The sequence below is a fragment of the Sinocyclocheilus rhinocerous genome, unplaced genomic scaffold (genome assembly GCF_001515625.1).
Source record: "Sinocyclocheilus rhinocerous isolate Xijiao unplaced genomic scaffold, SAMN03320098_v1.1 scaffold769, whole genome shotgun sequence".
NCBI lineage: Eukaryota > Metazoa > Chordata > Actinopteri > Cypriniformes > Cyprinidae > Sinocyclocheilus > Sinocyclocheilus rhinocerous.
The window spans coordinates 1242138-1259577 of NW_015636562.1; the positions used below are offsets into that span (position 1 = coordinate 1242138).

At 38.0% G+C, this 17440-nt stretch overlaps 1 protein-coding gene across 9 annotated transcripts in view; it reads left to right on the plus strand.

Moving 5' to 3' along the window:
- nrxn3b (neurexin 3b) overlaps nucleotides 1-15781 on the plus strand; it is a 313614-nt gene extending 297833 nt beyond the window's left edge. For 5 of the 9 annotated variants that reach the window (XM_016562578.1, XM_016562584.1, XM_016562582.1 and 2 more), the window contains 2 exons: nucleotides 6582-6663; nucleotides 14778-15781. In XM_016562578.1, the coding sequence (XP_016418064.1) occupies nucleotides 6582-6663; nucleotides 14778-15739 (1044 nt within the window). In that variant the 3' untranslated portion in view covers nucleotides 15740-15781. The remainder of the gene's footprint in view (nucleotides 1-6581; nucleotides 6664-14777) is intronic. The other 4 variants (XM_016562579.1, XM_016562585.1, XM_016562583.1 and 1 more) reach the window with 1 other exon arrangement.
- The last annotated feature ends 1659 nt before the right edge of the window (nucleotides 15782-17440 follow it).

The following is a 17440-nucleotide window of genomic DNA, read 5'->3' on the forward strand; positions in this document are numbered from 1 at the left end:
CAGAGCAGGCTCACGGAAAGGAGGGGTTTAGAGAGACTGAATCTTTGAACTGCTTCGAACTAATCGTTTGAGAATCACTGGAAAATGAGGTGATACTAAATGCATATTTTGAAAAAACAAAAGCGTTTTTTGACCTTGCATGCATGTAGTCCTATTGTAGGAGACTCCCAAAACAATATTAGGAACCGTAAAAATGGCATAATAGGGGCACTTTAAATATATATTTTCTGAGAACTAATCATAATATCTAATATCCTTTTTTTTTCTGAATAAAAAATCTTGATAAAGCAGATTGTATCTGTATTTGTTTTGGTGCTGGAATTTCATTAACCTCCTCACCTAAAAGGAAATTGCAGGTATTATTTTGCTACGGCTCTTCTATCCAGAAAGCAGAAAATAATGTTGACTTTAGAAGACAAATGCATCATGACCACACTCCACAAATATCAATATTAGATCTTATCCAGGCAACACAATGTTTAGGGTTGAGGAATGAAGAATGAATTCTGCAATGCCACTGATTTATTTTCATGTATTTACTGTTCTCAATACACACTGTTTCGTTGGAAACAGGGAACATTGGCCAGGCTCCTAAAGGATACAATACAATGCTTTGTCACGTCTACAATGCAGTGTTACATATTCAAACTCCTGTAGGACACTCAGTGAAGGTGACATTAGCCAGACAACAATGCATATCATTCTGATCTTGCTTTTTCTTCTGACCATCCCAGAAGACAGGCTTGAGCAAAAAGACTTGTGGCAGGCCTTTGACAGGGATACGGCCTGACGGCATCGATCCTTTGTAATACAAGCTTTTCTCGTGTCCGTCTGTCAAAGCCAAGATCTGACATGATAATGCAGATCAGAAGTGACCCGATCGAAACAAGTGCTTCCGGCACTTCTTGTTGGGAATGACAGAGCAGTAGAGTGAGAGTCGATATTTGTTTCTGGAAGTGTTTGCATTGTAGAGGTGAAAGTGAACATGTGAAACAGACCTTCTGCAGTCTAAATGAGTCGACTGTCTGGCTATTCACAGTGCTATATCCTCCGCCCACTCATCTTCCAGGGCTTTGGCTTCTAGTAGACACTGGCGTTCGAGAAATAGCTGAATATTTTTGATACGTTGCACTGATGACACTGTACTCACCAGGGTGCTCCTATTACAGGCCATTACAGTTATTAAATATGACATGACCTCATAGCCATGGCATTGCACAATCTCCATCATATCAGCACTCTGAACATTCTAGAACTCCTGGCGTCTAGTCCCTCATGACTTCATGTGTGCTGTGAGAGAATGGGGAAATTAAGAATGGAGAATGATTTCCACACAAAATTAGGAATATTTTGCTCCCAAAATAAGTTTTTGTATGGCATGGAGATTTTGTGACAAAATTGGATTTAGCCAGCTGTGACATAGTTTTTTGTAAAGTACGCCAGCTAGGGAGAGTAGATTTGATGTCACAGTGAAAACAGGCTCATCATTGTCAAGCATGCTGTAAATTCTGTCTTATTCCCGATACCTTGCCATTTCATTTTCTTTTTGAAAGAACTTTGTCATGTATGTGACAAAGGTAGGCTACTGTGTATTCAGTTTGCTTTATGTCCACGAAGCAGTTCCCTTTACATGCATTTTGGTTACTGCATATTTAGTTTTGTATTATAGCAGCAAAACTCAAGAGCGTGTTTTTTTGAATGTGAGAAATTGTCATATTAATATTCGTACTTGTAAGTTGAAATTTACACTCACAGCTCTGATGTGAAAAGCTGAATCTCTCGATTTGCATACAGGGACAATAATCAGAACTAATAATTGCACATGTTTAAATTAAGCCAATACATTCGTCTTGATGTCAGTTTATCTTCTGAAATTTAATTTAATGGCATTTTGAAGAAGTACATAAAGATTTTGACATACCACCTCTCACGTGTGGTCATAATGGGGAGAAAACATTCCTATTGTACTTACAAAATTCATGAACTTCACCAGCATCATCATATTGCTCGTTCTGAATCAGATCCAAAGTAACTGGTAACTTACTACTTGAGTAGTCTTTTCATTGGATACTTTTTAACTCAAAGTAATTATTGACATTATTACTTTTACTTCTACTTGAGTAACTATTTCTATCCATATGTGTACTTTTATGATGTACAGAGTTGCTATGTTTTAAATCAGTCTCTTAGGATGTACCATTTTAGCTATGATAGTGCCCTTACAGAGAATAGACAGCAAAGCAGCGCAAGTTTTTTAAAGACAGCCATAATCTGAGGTTTGTTCTGCTAGATTGTAGACTTGTACATTAAGACAAGATGTGTTATTACGTCTACCCTTTACTTAAACAGAATACACTTTGTTCTTCTGAAGCTGAGTAGTTCACTCTAGGCAGTCTGGAATTGCTTTTGTATTGGACTCATATTTTAGCTGTGGTCACAAACAGTAGATGGGACATTAGTGTTGTCTCTATGGTGCTCTGTGCGGGCAGAAAGTTATTTCTGAGCTGTTAAGGTCTGGACTAGCCTGTCCTCTGACACCACTTCTGCGACTGGTCATGCACGAACACATCTGTCAAATCTCTGCTGTGATTTCACACTCTGGGAAACTGTAGTGAACAGCAGTAAGGAACTACGGGGGGTGAGGACCCTCTGATCTTGAGGAGGTTTGTCAATGCCACATCTGCTGGTAATGTGACAGGATCACATCTGAATTAACTGTCACTTGGCTGGATCAGTATCCTGTTATACAGCACCATTATAACAGCACTATGACAATTCCTTTGAGAATGAATTTCCGTGCTAGTCCTAGCTGGTCTAGCTTTCGCCATTCTGCTAACCTGCAAAAAATTGCTGAATTAAGCAGATTTTGAGAATCTGTTGATTACGATACTTTTTGCACAAAGCATTTACAAACAATCACTGCTCAAACCCTAAACCTAACATTAGACAGAAATCTACGGAGGTATTATAGCAGCAAAACTCGAGAGCGTGTTGTTTTGAATGTGAGAAATTGTCATATTAATATTCATACTTGTAAGTTGAAATTTACACTCACAGCTCTGATGTGAAAAGCTGAATCTCTCGATTTGCATACAGGGACAATAATCAAAACTAATAGTTACACGTGTAAATTAAGCCAATACATTCGTCTTGGTATTCAAGTATTATCTGGCAGACAAATAATGTAACATCTTTTATATGTTTATCTTATTATATATTGCGGAGAGTATGGCTGTAATATGTTGAACCACTTTATTTAATGACCATTAAGGCCAATATAAAGCTATTAAGGCATAAGTGAAAATGAAACAGGATAAAAACTGATGCAGGTAAGGGAGTAACTTAACAATAATATGAGTGTAATAGGCTATTGCAAGTACACCAATGAATGTAGGCCAATGCATAAAATTCATACTGAACTTGATTAAAAAATGTTGCTTATTGTATTCAGCAGAAGCCTTCAACTTTAACTTTAACAGTTGTATTTACATGTGAAGTTGTTTTTAATCTAAACTGTTACTTATATGGAATAGGCCAGCACATTTAATCATAGAAATACTTTGGAGACTTTAACATAATAGTTTGATGTGTGTCAAACTAATCCAGGTCTACAGTGCATCACATGGTCAAAGACCAGACAACATTTGGTTTTTCATGTTCTTGCATGGACTTTTACCTCAAGTCTACCTTTTGTAATGTATTTACACAAGAAACTGGGGACAACACAGAGGCATAGGTTACAAAAATTTAATTATACTGTTAATAAAAAATATTATAAAGTGTTATCTATAGGGTACAGTGAAGATATGCATGTTGAATCACTGAATAACTTACTAAATCAGTTCATTCATTCATTCATTCATGTTCATTCATCACAAAACAGCTTTTTCCCCCCATAAGAATCTGGAAGTGTTGATGCAGACCATATGTTTATAAAAAGGAATTACATCTATAGAAGTGACTGACTCCTATAAAACAGACCAATATATTACTTCCGCAGTCTTCTGCCATGCCGAGCTGCTTTCCAAAAGCCGGTTCTCCTACCAAATGGGCACTGGCTGCCCCTGTTGCATGACGTCATTTGAATTTTATTGGTTAGGCATCGACCCCTTCATTCCCACCCCAGCCCTAGCTCTGCTCTCCCGCGTATGCATTTACAAGTGCACTAATGAGTTTTGCTACTGGAATATCGCGAAATGAGTAACAAAAGTCAAAGCGCTAGGATTTGAAGTTGTACTGCCAGATCTGAGAGGTTGTAAGTGATGACTTGTGGTTGTACAGCGAGACTGAAGTAAATTGCAAAAGTAAATATGTTGTACACATTTGTGTCTGTCATTTTGTTTATGTCATAATGTCCTTTTACACATTCGTAACTTTTAATCTGCAACTTCGAATTCAAAACACAGGTGTTTTGGTTATTGTCCCTGCATGCAAATTGAGAGATTCAGCTTTTCACATCAGAGCTGTGAGTTTAAATTTTAATTTACAAGTACGAATATTAATATGACAAGTTCTCACATTCAAAACAACACGCTCTCGAGTTTTGCAACCTTCATAGATGATGCAAATGATGCCACCTTAAATTCCTACCTTGAAATATAGCCCTAATTAAAGGTGAAGTAAGCGATATCTGAGAAATGCTAAAAGTTTACCTTTTAAGCTTCAACCCCAATCCTAACCCTCAGCTTTACACATAATCTCTCCCAACCTCCAACCCTAAATTCTAACCCCTACCCCCAAAAGTTTTTCTAGTCTAAACTCTCAAATCCAATACCCAATCCAGATCATGAGGCCGGATTCATGGAAAATTATTTTTAACTTCTGTTTTCTTGTCATTTTCTAATTTAAGAATAAAGTTAAGTATATTTTGTATTCCCCAAAACATTTATTAAGAATGTTCTTATTTTTTCTTAAGATGTTCTAAACACAAAAACGTAAAAATATAACAAATCTATTCGCAATATATAGGCTGATACATATTACTGTTTGCTAGTGGATGTGCTTGAGAATTCTGAAGTTACACTAATTATCGATAATGTAAACAATGATCGGCTATGATTATGCATGACGTGATTTTTGTACTGAAATCAGAATTCAGTAACAACTCCAGTCAAATAGGGACCTCACTGTTGATTTTCTAATTACAACATCATTTTAAGCAGCATCCAGCTCCATCTTGAGACACGCTCTTTAAAAATAATTATTTAAAATATGCAGCGCATTTAGGACCGCACATTCTGAACTCCTGTCAAGCCAGTCTCCTGTCTAGAATAGTGTGTTCTTAGGGGAAGTCGTGGCCTAATGGTTAGAGAGTCGGACTCGTAACCCAAAGGTTGCGGGTTCGAGTCTCATACCGGCAGGGATTGTAGGTGGGGGGAGTGAATGTACAGCGCTCTCTCCCACCTTCAATACCACGACTGAGGTGCCCTTGAGCAAGGCACCGAACCCCCAAGCAAAAAATGCTTTTTTTCGCCACAGCAAAAAATGGCTGCCCACTGCTCCGGGTGTGTGTTCACGGTGTGTGTGTGTTCACTGCTGTGTGTGTGCACTTTGGATGGGATAAATGCAGAGCACTAATTCCGAGTATGGGTCACCATACTTGGCCACATGTCACTTCACTTCACTTCACTTCTTATATGCTGATAAACTGAATCAGGCGTTTTAGTTGGTGTGACATCTAAAACATTCTGGTGAATCCCCAGAGTTTATTGCCATAGAGAAAAACCACACATGGTGCCAGCGCTGTGATTAGGACACAAATTTCAGACATATTTACCTATGCAGTAGTTCTTACCCTAAAATTTGATTGATCGGTAGTAATGTAATCGGACTTGGATAGATCACGTTAAGATAGGAACACTAGCATACCAGCATCCCAAGACATATTCAGTATTTTGGTGGCGAGTGTCTCTCACTCAAACTATGAGCAGATTAGAACAAATATACTTTTCCCAACAGCATCCTCTCTATCCTAGTACGTAGGCGCTTTCCCAGGCTCCAGCCGAATTCTGTTTCATTAGCCTGTCAAACTCAATAATAGTTAGAGCCCGTCCTCTCACCGAGCACTGCAAACTCAATCAACGCTATGATTTCATAACCCTTGCTTTGTGACAGGGCTTATTTTATCGAGGCACCAATCCACTCTGATTAACAGGCTGTGGGGTGGGGTGTGGGGTGAAATACAACACTGCCAGAGTGTCCAGGCTAGGAGAGAACGAGAAGGCGGGAACAAGTGTGTTCATAAATCAGAATTGTGGGATAGAGGAAGGTGATGATGAGCGAGCAGAAGGCGAGCGTCCAGAGACGGTGATGATCTGTGACGGCCCATGAGAAGCTGGAGATGGTAGGAGATGTATGAAGAGTCAACCACCATAAATAAACCCAAATAGAAAAACAACCCTGACATTTCAGTCCCCGGTCTGCTGCCCTTGAGAAATAAGGGAGAGAAGTAAAATATAATGCTTGCTGCAATGATGTGTTTTCATTGTTTTTACCCATGATCCTCTTTGTATTGGTAGATTTGGCTTCACTTAAACCTTTGTTCTTTTTGTTTTGTCTCCACACGCCTCTGGCTGAACCAGCAGACAACAGATGACATTGTGTCCTCTGCAGAATGTTCCAGCGACGACGAGGATCTGGAGGAGTGTGACGGGGGACACACAGGTGGGATGGATGTGTTATGGTTGTGCTTGCTTAAACTTGGTCTTTCAATCTCTTCTATTTGAATTCTCCCTCTCAAAGCATCACCCCCATGACAACCCAGTGTAACTTCAAAAGTGTCACTAAAAGCAATTTTTCAAACTCAAAAAGTATAGCAGTAAAAACATATGTCTATAGTGATATAAAGTGGTATATCACTGATGTACAATAGTATTTGGACACTTAAGTCACAATAAATGTCTGTATGTTACTGGGTTAGAATAAAAAAGATCAAACCAAATGGCATCTGCAAACAAATGGTACTAAATGTTTTCTCAGGACTTCTGAGGATTGACTTTTTTTTGTAATAACTTTTAGGTAAAAGTCACTTGAAACCAATACATTAACTGTGGACATGTTCCACTAATATCTGACTTACAGAAAGCGTCTGTCAATTAATTACATTTAAATTAGGGCTATATTGCATATATTAAAATATATAGATATTTGCTTCCAAGTTATGATATTTAAAAAAGAATTACATTATTGCAGCAGATGAAAGAAAAAGAATGCGATTTTCTTAATTTTGAACAGCATATCTATTATTATTTAAATAAATGTCACTTGCTTTGATATTTAGTTGTCTATTGTGCAGTGACATTGATACATTTTAAGACGTGATTTATGTGTCCAAATTCTGTTCTATTTAAGTCTGTGGGCTGATTTCTCTGAATCAGTTTACATGCGAATGACATTGTGATGGAATAAAATGATCCAGGAAGCATTGGGCTGTTTCAGAGTTACACTTGATTATGGGGCCGAACGTCAATAACATGGTTGTGTGTTTATACTAATTTTGTCCTCTCAGCAATCAACAGAGGGCCAAACTTTATGACAAAAGTACAAAATTAGTATCAAACTGCATGTAGTTCACTCTGATGCTTCAAAATGTATCAGTCCTGTACACAATGGATTTCTTGCAGTGCGTGTGTGTGTGTGTGTGTGTGCGTCTTTGACAGATGATACATTTTGAGTTGTTTACAAATCAAATAATAATAATGCTTTGAGCATAGAGATTTCTGATGTGTAGCGGACTAACTGCAACAGAAACAACTCCTCCTTCCTGTTTGTTCCTTTGTTTCCTCACATTGAAGGCTTGCCTTACGTTAAAACATCTAATAGAGAACAGATATCTTCGAATTTCTGTGCTCACCTTTCTCCACACATAGCCTCTGTTTCCTCAAGGTTAAACAAACATTTTTGTGCAGTATAACTATGACGTTTTAATTGGTATGGTTAAGATAAAACATAATTTTCAGAGAAATGGGATTGGGATTCGCTGTAATTGTCAGACTCCTGCCGTCAGCCATCGCAGTATATGAAACCCTGCTGTTGATTTTAGTGCTTACAAGGCCATTATGGATGCAAGGCTTGTTTGGTTTATGAAAGTCCGATGGTCTTCCTGCTGCCCTGTACTGGTACTTCTTAACCGAAGGGCCTTTAATTGCTTCTAAATGTCATCAGAACACTAATTAAGGCCCTTTAATTTACCTCAAACCACACCCTGTGTTACACAAAACATATGTCCTGCGTTGACCAGTTTTTTAAGCTTCCACTCCTAAATACACCAATTAAAACCATGTTTGTTGGCATCATGCTTTGATTGTTTATATTTTCAGTTGTAAAAATGACTTCCAGCAAAAACAATGTTTTGTTTTCATAATTTTTAAAGCGTGTCATACCCGTTTACCTTGCAAGTTAGTATCCATATGGTCCGTCATTACCTTTGACTTTACAGATGGCCCCTATTTATTTGTTTGTTAATTTTACCGCATATTTTTCTCAAACTTACAAGGTCACTCTGCTCATTATCCAAAGGTTTACTCTGTACTAGTTTTGAAACCTGATGGCAGACAGTTGTGCTTTGGATAAATTCTCCCTAACTGTGTTAAATCTAATACCATCCCCAAGTCCTCTCATATTCAATGGCAACAGGAAGTATGCTAAGGGACAGTTCCAGTGTTACCTTTCATTTTTTCTCATCTGACATTCGAAACGAGTACACTTAGCCGCAAACCACCACACTCATATGATTTCATGTTGACACAGAAATTCACATCATCAGTCTGACCTTCAGTTCAGATTTCTTGGACAGTTTGCATGATACTTTCTTTTCTGTTCTGTTTTGGTTGAACCTTTTCATGTGGATAAAACATCTTCCTACTGTATCCACTCTTTGACATTCCATTCATGTGATTTGGGTTTATTTGCTGTATTTCAAAGAATTTTCTCTTTTTTTACCCTCTTGGGGGACTTTTTCTTTGATGTCCTCATCCTTCCATTTTCCAGGATTAAAGTTGATCCTCTTGTTTCGCCTCATCTTGTGCCGCATGGAATTTTGGTGGTTGGAAAAAAAAAAACTTAATAATTATCTTCCTCATTTTTATGTTTTGTGCCATTCGGCTAAAATTAAACATCCCCACATTCTTTACAACAGGAAATAAAAGGCAACAAAATCTTTTCTTGCCATCGTATGTTTTATTTATTATTTTTGCCTTGTGCAGGCAACCCCATTCTGTCTCAAGAAAGTTGTGTGTGAAAGAATGACCACTCCCCCCACCCCTCCATCCCTGATCTCATCTTTATTTCTGTACCTTTCTGCATAGACATGTCTGTTTGAATGCAGATGGCATAAAAAGACTTTTATTGCCACAAAGTATATCTGTTTTTCTATTTGTTGCTACTGATCAGTCGCATTTGACGCATGCATTGATTGCAAAATAACTGATCCCCAATGGGAGATCTCCATCATGACTCTTGCATGGGTGTTACTGGCTCCATCTTTTGTGCTTCTCCATCCATGAGTTTGCTAACAGGCTGACCATGTGTGCTGTTATCATCTGTCTATGTGCCGATGTCTTTGTCTTTAAATGTTGATTGCTCTATCTGTCTGATGTCTTGCCGATGTTGTTGTTTCTTGTATTTTTTCTGTGAAACACACTAATGGGAATTCCACAAAAAGGCTAATAAAACATTCATACCAAAAACAGGGATTACATTGGAATTTTGAAGATGGGGAAACCCTAAAATATTACAGTGATTCTAGTGTGGTAATACAGGCCAGTTTGCCATGATATGAAATAAACAAATACAATATCGGTTTTACAAATCAACCGGCTTGTCATGAAGTTTAAACAAATATAGTGTATAGAAGCTAACCCAGGGTCATTGGAAAAACGTGCCTGTGGTGACATTTCTGCAAAACAATATTTTGTTGCGTTTTGCAAGTGCAATGCTGTACCAGAATAGCTTCCGAACAAGTGTACAACAGAAAAGCCGTACATATAAATGTAATAGTAAAAGTGTTTTTTGAGGTCATAATATAGTATTGTGCTTTATTAATCGATAATCTGTCCCTGTAATCAAAATTTGTGAAATAAAAGTTTTTTTTTGTTTGTTTTTTTTTACTGTAGAGAGTGTTCATTTCAACTGGAAACTGCAATGAATTGTGTTTATAGGTGCATTTTTGGAGTTAGAGGTACGTTTTTCCAATGAGCCTACATGTATTTTGATAGAAGCACAGCCACAGTGTATAGAAAGAAATCACCTATACATGGTTTAACATGGGTCGCATATTTTTAAAAAAAATCTATTTTTGACATCCATACTTCAGCTTTAGGATAACCAATAAATAAATGAAGTTTATGTTCTGAATAGATCATAGGAGTGAACTTTCCCTGAAGACTAAAAATAAACAGTCAAACTCATGCACAAAGACAACTGACACAATTCCGAGTACTTGATGTTTGAATCAAACAGGGGAAAAAGCTGGCACCAGTGTAGTTCAAGAAGGAAGAGTCTTTTAAAGTAAAACTGATGTTGTAAGATCCCTAAGGTTTCATCGTGCTGTCATCGGCTCAGTTGATTAAGATGGAAAAACAGTCTTTAAAGCAAGACATCAATCAGGAAGAGCATGGAGAGGTGCACAGAGAACATGAGACCCTGAGGAATGGGTCACTGAACCACTGACACGGGCTGAATTTTGGTGTAGTCAGGCCCCATTGGGCCGGCTGTCACTTTGAAGAAGCTCTCAGATCAGTTTAAGGTTTAGCTGACACATTTAGCTTAATGCCCATACAACAAATTGAGCAGCAGACAGTGGTCGCATGCCTCTGGCTGAGGATATTAATTTAACACCTTGGGTCACATCGAGATATGATATGATGAAGTTGCAGCAATCTGTGACACTCCAAGCCAAAAGATCCCTTGGAGAGACATTTAGAAAGACAAACTAGAGAAAACAAAACCACAGCAACTAAACCTCACAAGTGGGAAAGCCAAACTAATTGACCCTATGCTAAGCCCCACCTTAAAAAATTACTAAAAGTAATTACTTCAGGTACAATTAACCATTATTGCTGGGGCAGTGTGACATGAGACAAAAACAATTTTTTTTCATGAATATACTTAATTGAATGTATTTAAGTAGTTGAATGTTATTAACTTAACAATAATTAATTTACGGATGATAAAGAGCTCATACTACTTCAATTCATACATGATTTACTGTAACAGAGGAGAGCGGAGCTCAGAGATTGCCCAGTCTGATGCTTTGAGGATATGTCATAAAAGCCAGTTCTTGTATCTCAAGCTCTGTGCGGAGATGCCCTGCCCCTATTTACCTCAGCACTTATGCGGAATTCTCATTTCCCACATGTTTTAGTTCTTACACTGGTGATGAGTTAGCAGAGGCTGAGGTGAAGGAGAAGAACCACAACAGTCGCAGGTCGAGCACAATGCACGGCTGACACAAAAGGATTTGACTGCAGTGAGCTTTCTGAAGCACAGGGGCCAGCTCACACAGACTCTTCTTTTAGGGGATCAGGCAGGTTTAGCCCCACACACCTGCGGCATTCATCACTGTTTGGCAAGACTCAGCGAAAGCAAAATGGTCACGGAGCTTAGACACGGATATCCATACCGAGGACGCTCGGATTTGGTTGGGGACACAGGAGAGAGAGAGCACTACTGTGAATGTCAGCTGTTATGGTTAATTTATTTCGCTTCGCATTCTCTCCGCTCTGAAAGTTCTGCGCAGAAGACATTGTTTTTTTTGAGAGTGTTAACAGCTGAGAAAGAGGGCGGCCCTTTAAATTTGTTTACAAGAATTAACTCCTGTAAGCAAATGCAGAGAACACTGCAATCTATCTGAGCTGGAGGCTTAATGCAGTGTAGAAGTGTTTGCTTTGTAATGGAGCTTAGCCCAAAGAACATTTCCTCCTATCTCCGCTCTGCAAAACAAATATAGTCCTCTAAGACAAGCACACAATGTTTGCGCTGAACTAAAACACTGTGAAAATGATCATTGCTTGTTGAAGTGCTAATGTAAGATTAAAGTATTTACCAGGACACGTGGGGATCCACTGTGGTGATGTCTTTGTGCCTGTGGTTTTAGTAGATGCTTTCATCTTGATGAAATCATCTGAAGCAGCCTTTAAAATCACTTAGTCAATAAATTCATTTAGCTCAGGATGGTCCAGAGAATCAGTAAACAAGGCTGTGATAAAGCAACCTTTTTGCTGGTTGCTATACGAAGCTCACTAGATAATCAACTATTAAAAACCCATACTGGTCAGGCACACAAGATATTAATCTCTCACATGTACTACATACATACAAACATGAATATATTTATGTAAATGTATTATGGTTATTCAATATATCTGTTAAATGGTTTCTGTCTTATACGAATGCCATTTTATGGAATTCCCACAGTCTTTATTGTCATTAATGTTGAGCAAACGGCTGTTGGTTATGCAATGATCTCTGCCAAATATTTCTGTTCTAAATTGGCTTGATACATTCAGGATTAACATTATGCTCAAATGGTCATAATATCAATAGGTCTTTATCTTTGTATTGAGATTTTGTTGATTCACCTGTATGATTCAAGTTGGTACAGGTGTATACAATATCCCACAGCCTTTTGCCTATGAGTTTCTCAATATCCTGTAACCCTGTTCTCAGTCCTTCTGATCCCAGCTTGCAGTGCTGTGCTTCTACTTTCCCTAAATGCAACTTGTTAAAAAGCATGATATCACCTTGCAGTGAAAATCTAAAAAAAAAAAGTGATTTTCCCTCTTTTCCTGAAATACATCCTTGCTTTGTGCTGTCAAGCTACTAACAAGAGATTTACAAAAGAAAACTAATAATGGTATTATTAGTTGCGAAGGTGGTGACAGTACAGTGTCCCTCTTCTGTTTGACTTCACTATGTGCTTTCTGATTATTTTAATCTTGATAGTGTGAGAGAATTTTCAGTTATTTCTATGTGTTTTTATTGCTTTTGTGTTTATACATGTATACATATATATCCTCTGGTTTGTGTATTATATTTATACTCTCTCTCTCCCTCTTTCTCTCTTTTGCCTCTCCCCTTCTCCTCTTAGCAATGGTACAGTATGTACAGTCATTCAATTGTTTAAAGAATTCATTTTTAAAAATTAACAAAGAAAATATGTATCTGTAGAAATCATCAGCAAAATCATCTTAAAAAAAGAAAATGTACAGTTTTCTTTTGAAGAGAAAAGGATTTATTTATCAAAAAAGAACAAATGAGCAGAATGGTGAAGTTATTTTTCATGTCATGGTGTGAATGTATGTGTCGTTGCCTCCCTGTATCATCTTGTCTAAGAAAAAAATATGATAAAATCAGATAATAAATTGATTGCCTAATTAAATAATTACAGATTAACCATACTTATCCCCAAGCATTCTTACACAACTTTCTTAATTTTTTGTAAATTTTTTCTTCCTGCCAAAATCCTGCGGGCAATTTGTTGATGTAAGTCACAGAACTGATGGTATGCTTTCACCTTTTAATGAATTGTTGTTTTTTTTTTTACTAATTTTCTTTTTATGTACTTTACTACTCTCTTTTTGACTCTCTGTGCATTTGGTTTGCGAATGTTTCTAGTGCTTTGCTCTAACCATTAACCATTGTTTGCATTGCTTTTATTTTTCTTTCCTCTCCTTTTATTTCTTTTGGTCCGTTGTTTGAGACCTGTGTTGCCTTATAGTGCCCTCTGTTCGTAATCAGCAAAGCCACCTTGGCGTACGTTTGAGCAGATTCAACCACCATCTGAATGTCTTGTACTTGACTTGTAAAAAAAAAAAGAAAATCTTCAAGAACAAGTCCAGAACAAAAAAACAACCAGAACATGTTTGTGTAAATCAATCATAAGAACATTGGGCCTTATTCAGTAAATCAAGCTGAATGCAAGTTTACCTAAAATGGTTTTACATTTTAACTAAAATTCAGTCTGTTTCAGTGAAGCCCAATGTGTTTGTTGTTCTCAAAAATTAAACTGTCTCTGTCAAATTGAGTGATGCGAATCGTATATGGTATGACATAGTGTTCACATAAAGCATTCAGGTGTTGTTGAACTGTCATATGACTTGTGCCATTGTGGCAATTTTATAAGAACTGTCAAAAGGCAATTGGCTTTCATCTCAAGTGTGACAGACTTGAAAGAGAAAAGAAATAAAGTGATTTTCTCTACAGTCTTGATAAGCCGCTCAGAAAATTAGAAATCTCAATACAATAATTGTATTTTTTGGGAGTGTTCCATATATTACGCTCTTCATTGGCCTTATGTTCGTTGATCCAACAGGATGCTTAGACATAAATTTCCTAAATGAATTCACAACGTGAGCAGTTGCTCAAAACGGATCGGCTCAGTTTTGTATTTTAACCTTTCTACACAAATCTACACGTAGCAATACAAAGATGTTCATGGTTTGCTTGTATCAGTCACTCTGAGTTGCAGGGGTGCAATAATTGTGAGTGATCGGTGTTCTACGTAGAGGTCAGTTAAACAGAGTATGCCAAAAAGAAAGCTCAAGACCCTGCATGTCCCTTCAAGCCTTTTGATAAATTTACCTCGCATTTTTACATTTCTGTTCTCTCTTTCAGTTCTTTCTTGGTTTGTTTTGGCCATTGGTTTAGACGAGTGTTTTTTGTCATATTTCTTTCCAGATGTTCTTGCTTTGCTTTAATTGGTCGTGTACAGTTGCCTGTTTGCAAGCTGCCAAAGTTGAATGGACACTAATTTCCTTTCTTTTTCTTCTGCTTGCCAGGAGGGGAGTTAGTTATCCCTGTTCTAGTTGAGGATCCCATAGATAACCCCCCTGTTTCCACTCGAGCCCCTTTCATCCCCCTTCCCCCGACCCTTCACCCCGTCCTCACCATTATTGAGACCACCAAAGAGTCCCTGTCAATTGCCACCGAAGCGGGGATACCTTGCTTGTCGGACCAAGGCAGCGATGATTGTGATGATGATGATGGTGATGATGGTGATGATGGTGATGGCTTGGTGATATCGGGGTTTGGCTCTGGGGAGGCCTTCGACTCTAGCCTCCCCCCTACTGACGATGAAGATTTTTACACCACCTTCTCCCTGGTAACAGATAAGATCTTGACCACGTCGACCTACGAAGGTGGCTACAAAGCTCTCGCGCCCAAGTGGGAAGTAAAGGACTTTAAACCTAGCAAGGCCTCTGAGGCAGGCAGGACTACGGCCATCCCGTCTCTGCCTGACTTCAGGAGCTCAGCGGCATCACCCGTCACGTCTGAGACCGCTCCTAAAATCCCAGCTGGGAAAATGAACAACCGTGAGATCAAACCCCAACCGGACATAGTGCTACTACCACTCCCCACATCTTTTGACATGGACGGCACCAAACCGAGGGGGCCATACATCACCCAGCCCATGTTGCGCACCATCCCTAGTGCTCTGCCCACCGTGCCAGGTATCAGGAGAGTGCCTCCTGGTGCCTCGGAGGTAATACGTGAGTCCAGCAGCACTACGGGTATGGTGGTGGGTATCGTCGCTGCTGCCGCCCTGTGCATCCTCATCCTCCTCTATGCCATGTACAAATACAGGAACAGGGACGAGGGCTCCTATCGGGTAGATGAAACACGGAACTACATCAGCAATTCCGCACAGAATAATGGCACAGTAGTCAAAGACAAACAGCCCAGCACTAAGGGTGCCAGCAACAAGAGACCCAAAGACAAGGACAAGGAATACTATGTATAAAACAAAATCTGAATGACAAAACATAGACAGAATAACATCTGAGAAATCTTGAACAGAAAACAGTGATTTTACACAGAAAATCCTTTAAGAACTCAAACACATTGAGTCAAAATGAACCCATTTCCAAGTTATGTGATTTGAAGCACACTTAAGCATACGGTAGGCATAGGGAGAAGGCAAATAGGACTCTGGGGACCTTGATACCTTACTTTCTGTCTGTTTGTGGGACAATGCCAGTGTAAAATATCTCATTGTTACATTGTTATCCCTCAAGTGACTTTCTGAGGTACAAAATCCTTGGTGTAAAAAAAGACCCTTGTCCATTGTAACCCTGTACAAATCAATGATGATCATGGGTAATGGTCATGATTTTGGACATGCATGTGATGTGTGTGATGTAGTACTGATATCTTTGCAAAGAGGAGAACCAGAGGATGTTGTTTTGGAGATGCAAAGTGGGAAAAATTGCCATAAAACAGTACTTTTCGAACCCACGCTGGAGAAGTGTTCCATTAAACAAATGGTATGTTTTATGTTTGTCTTTTTTATTTTTTATTTTTTTATTTTTTTATTTTTTCAGGGGTTTACTGTAGAAAAATTACTTCTTTTTTTTATTTTATTGTATTATACTCATTTTTCCTTCGTTTCTGCTTTTATTTTTCATCCTTTTTTCTTCCGGTATCTGTCAAGGACTAATTTGCTTTAACATTTGTATTCTGATTGAGCTCTGACATGTATAGCCAGATTCAACTGAAAAGCATCCATCTTTTACAAATTGAAAATGAGACATTCAACAATAAATTCAGGAATCCCTCTTTAATTTTAACTTCTTAAGTCATATGCTACACACACACAATTCGCATATGGATCAACTGAACAAAGCATGACAACTGAAGGAGGGCTGAAATATGAATTTATTTGAGGAAGACAAAAGTGTATATTTCATGTTGTCACAGTCATCTGTGTCTAACAATAAATATGTTTACATATTTTATTACATCATAGATGCGGTACTTTGTAGCTCATTATTGTGCATAACAGTTGATTTTGACATTTTCATACTCTTTCTGTACAAATTGAACAAACACCTTTGTTCATTGTAGCTCATCCAGTGAAGTTCAAAAGTCTGAGCACACATTGAAAATCTGAAGCTGGGAAATGAACAGAAGGTTTCGGGATTTGGGGAGAAAAAATAAATAAAGTAATATTGTGAACAATGAAGAAGAAATATTTAAGGTTCTGCACTAATTTCTATGTTGCTAATCAGATAAGCTAATTTGTCTAACTTCAAATCTGACAAAGGGTCAGATTTCCCTGCTTCCATTTATGTACACAAACTAATTCTATGATATTATTTTATGACAACAAATTTAAAAATTGATAAATGCAAAATAGAAGAATTTTACCTCTGCGGTCCCAGACGTTTGGACACAACTGTACCTGCATAAAGTGTTATAGAAGAGTATTGTATGTTAATCTGTCTCGATGGTGTTGAGTCAGATGTTTGAAAACCATAAGACGTTAACTGGTAGAAATCACCCTCCACACAATCAAAGCTCCATGTTATTTTTTTACATATAACTTTGTTGTTTTCTATTTAAATAAGGTTACAAGAGCTCATAAAATAAAGGTGGATGATTGATTGGATTCATACTGCCACCACATTTCTGAAACTCACAATTAATTATTTTTAGTCTGCGT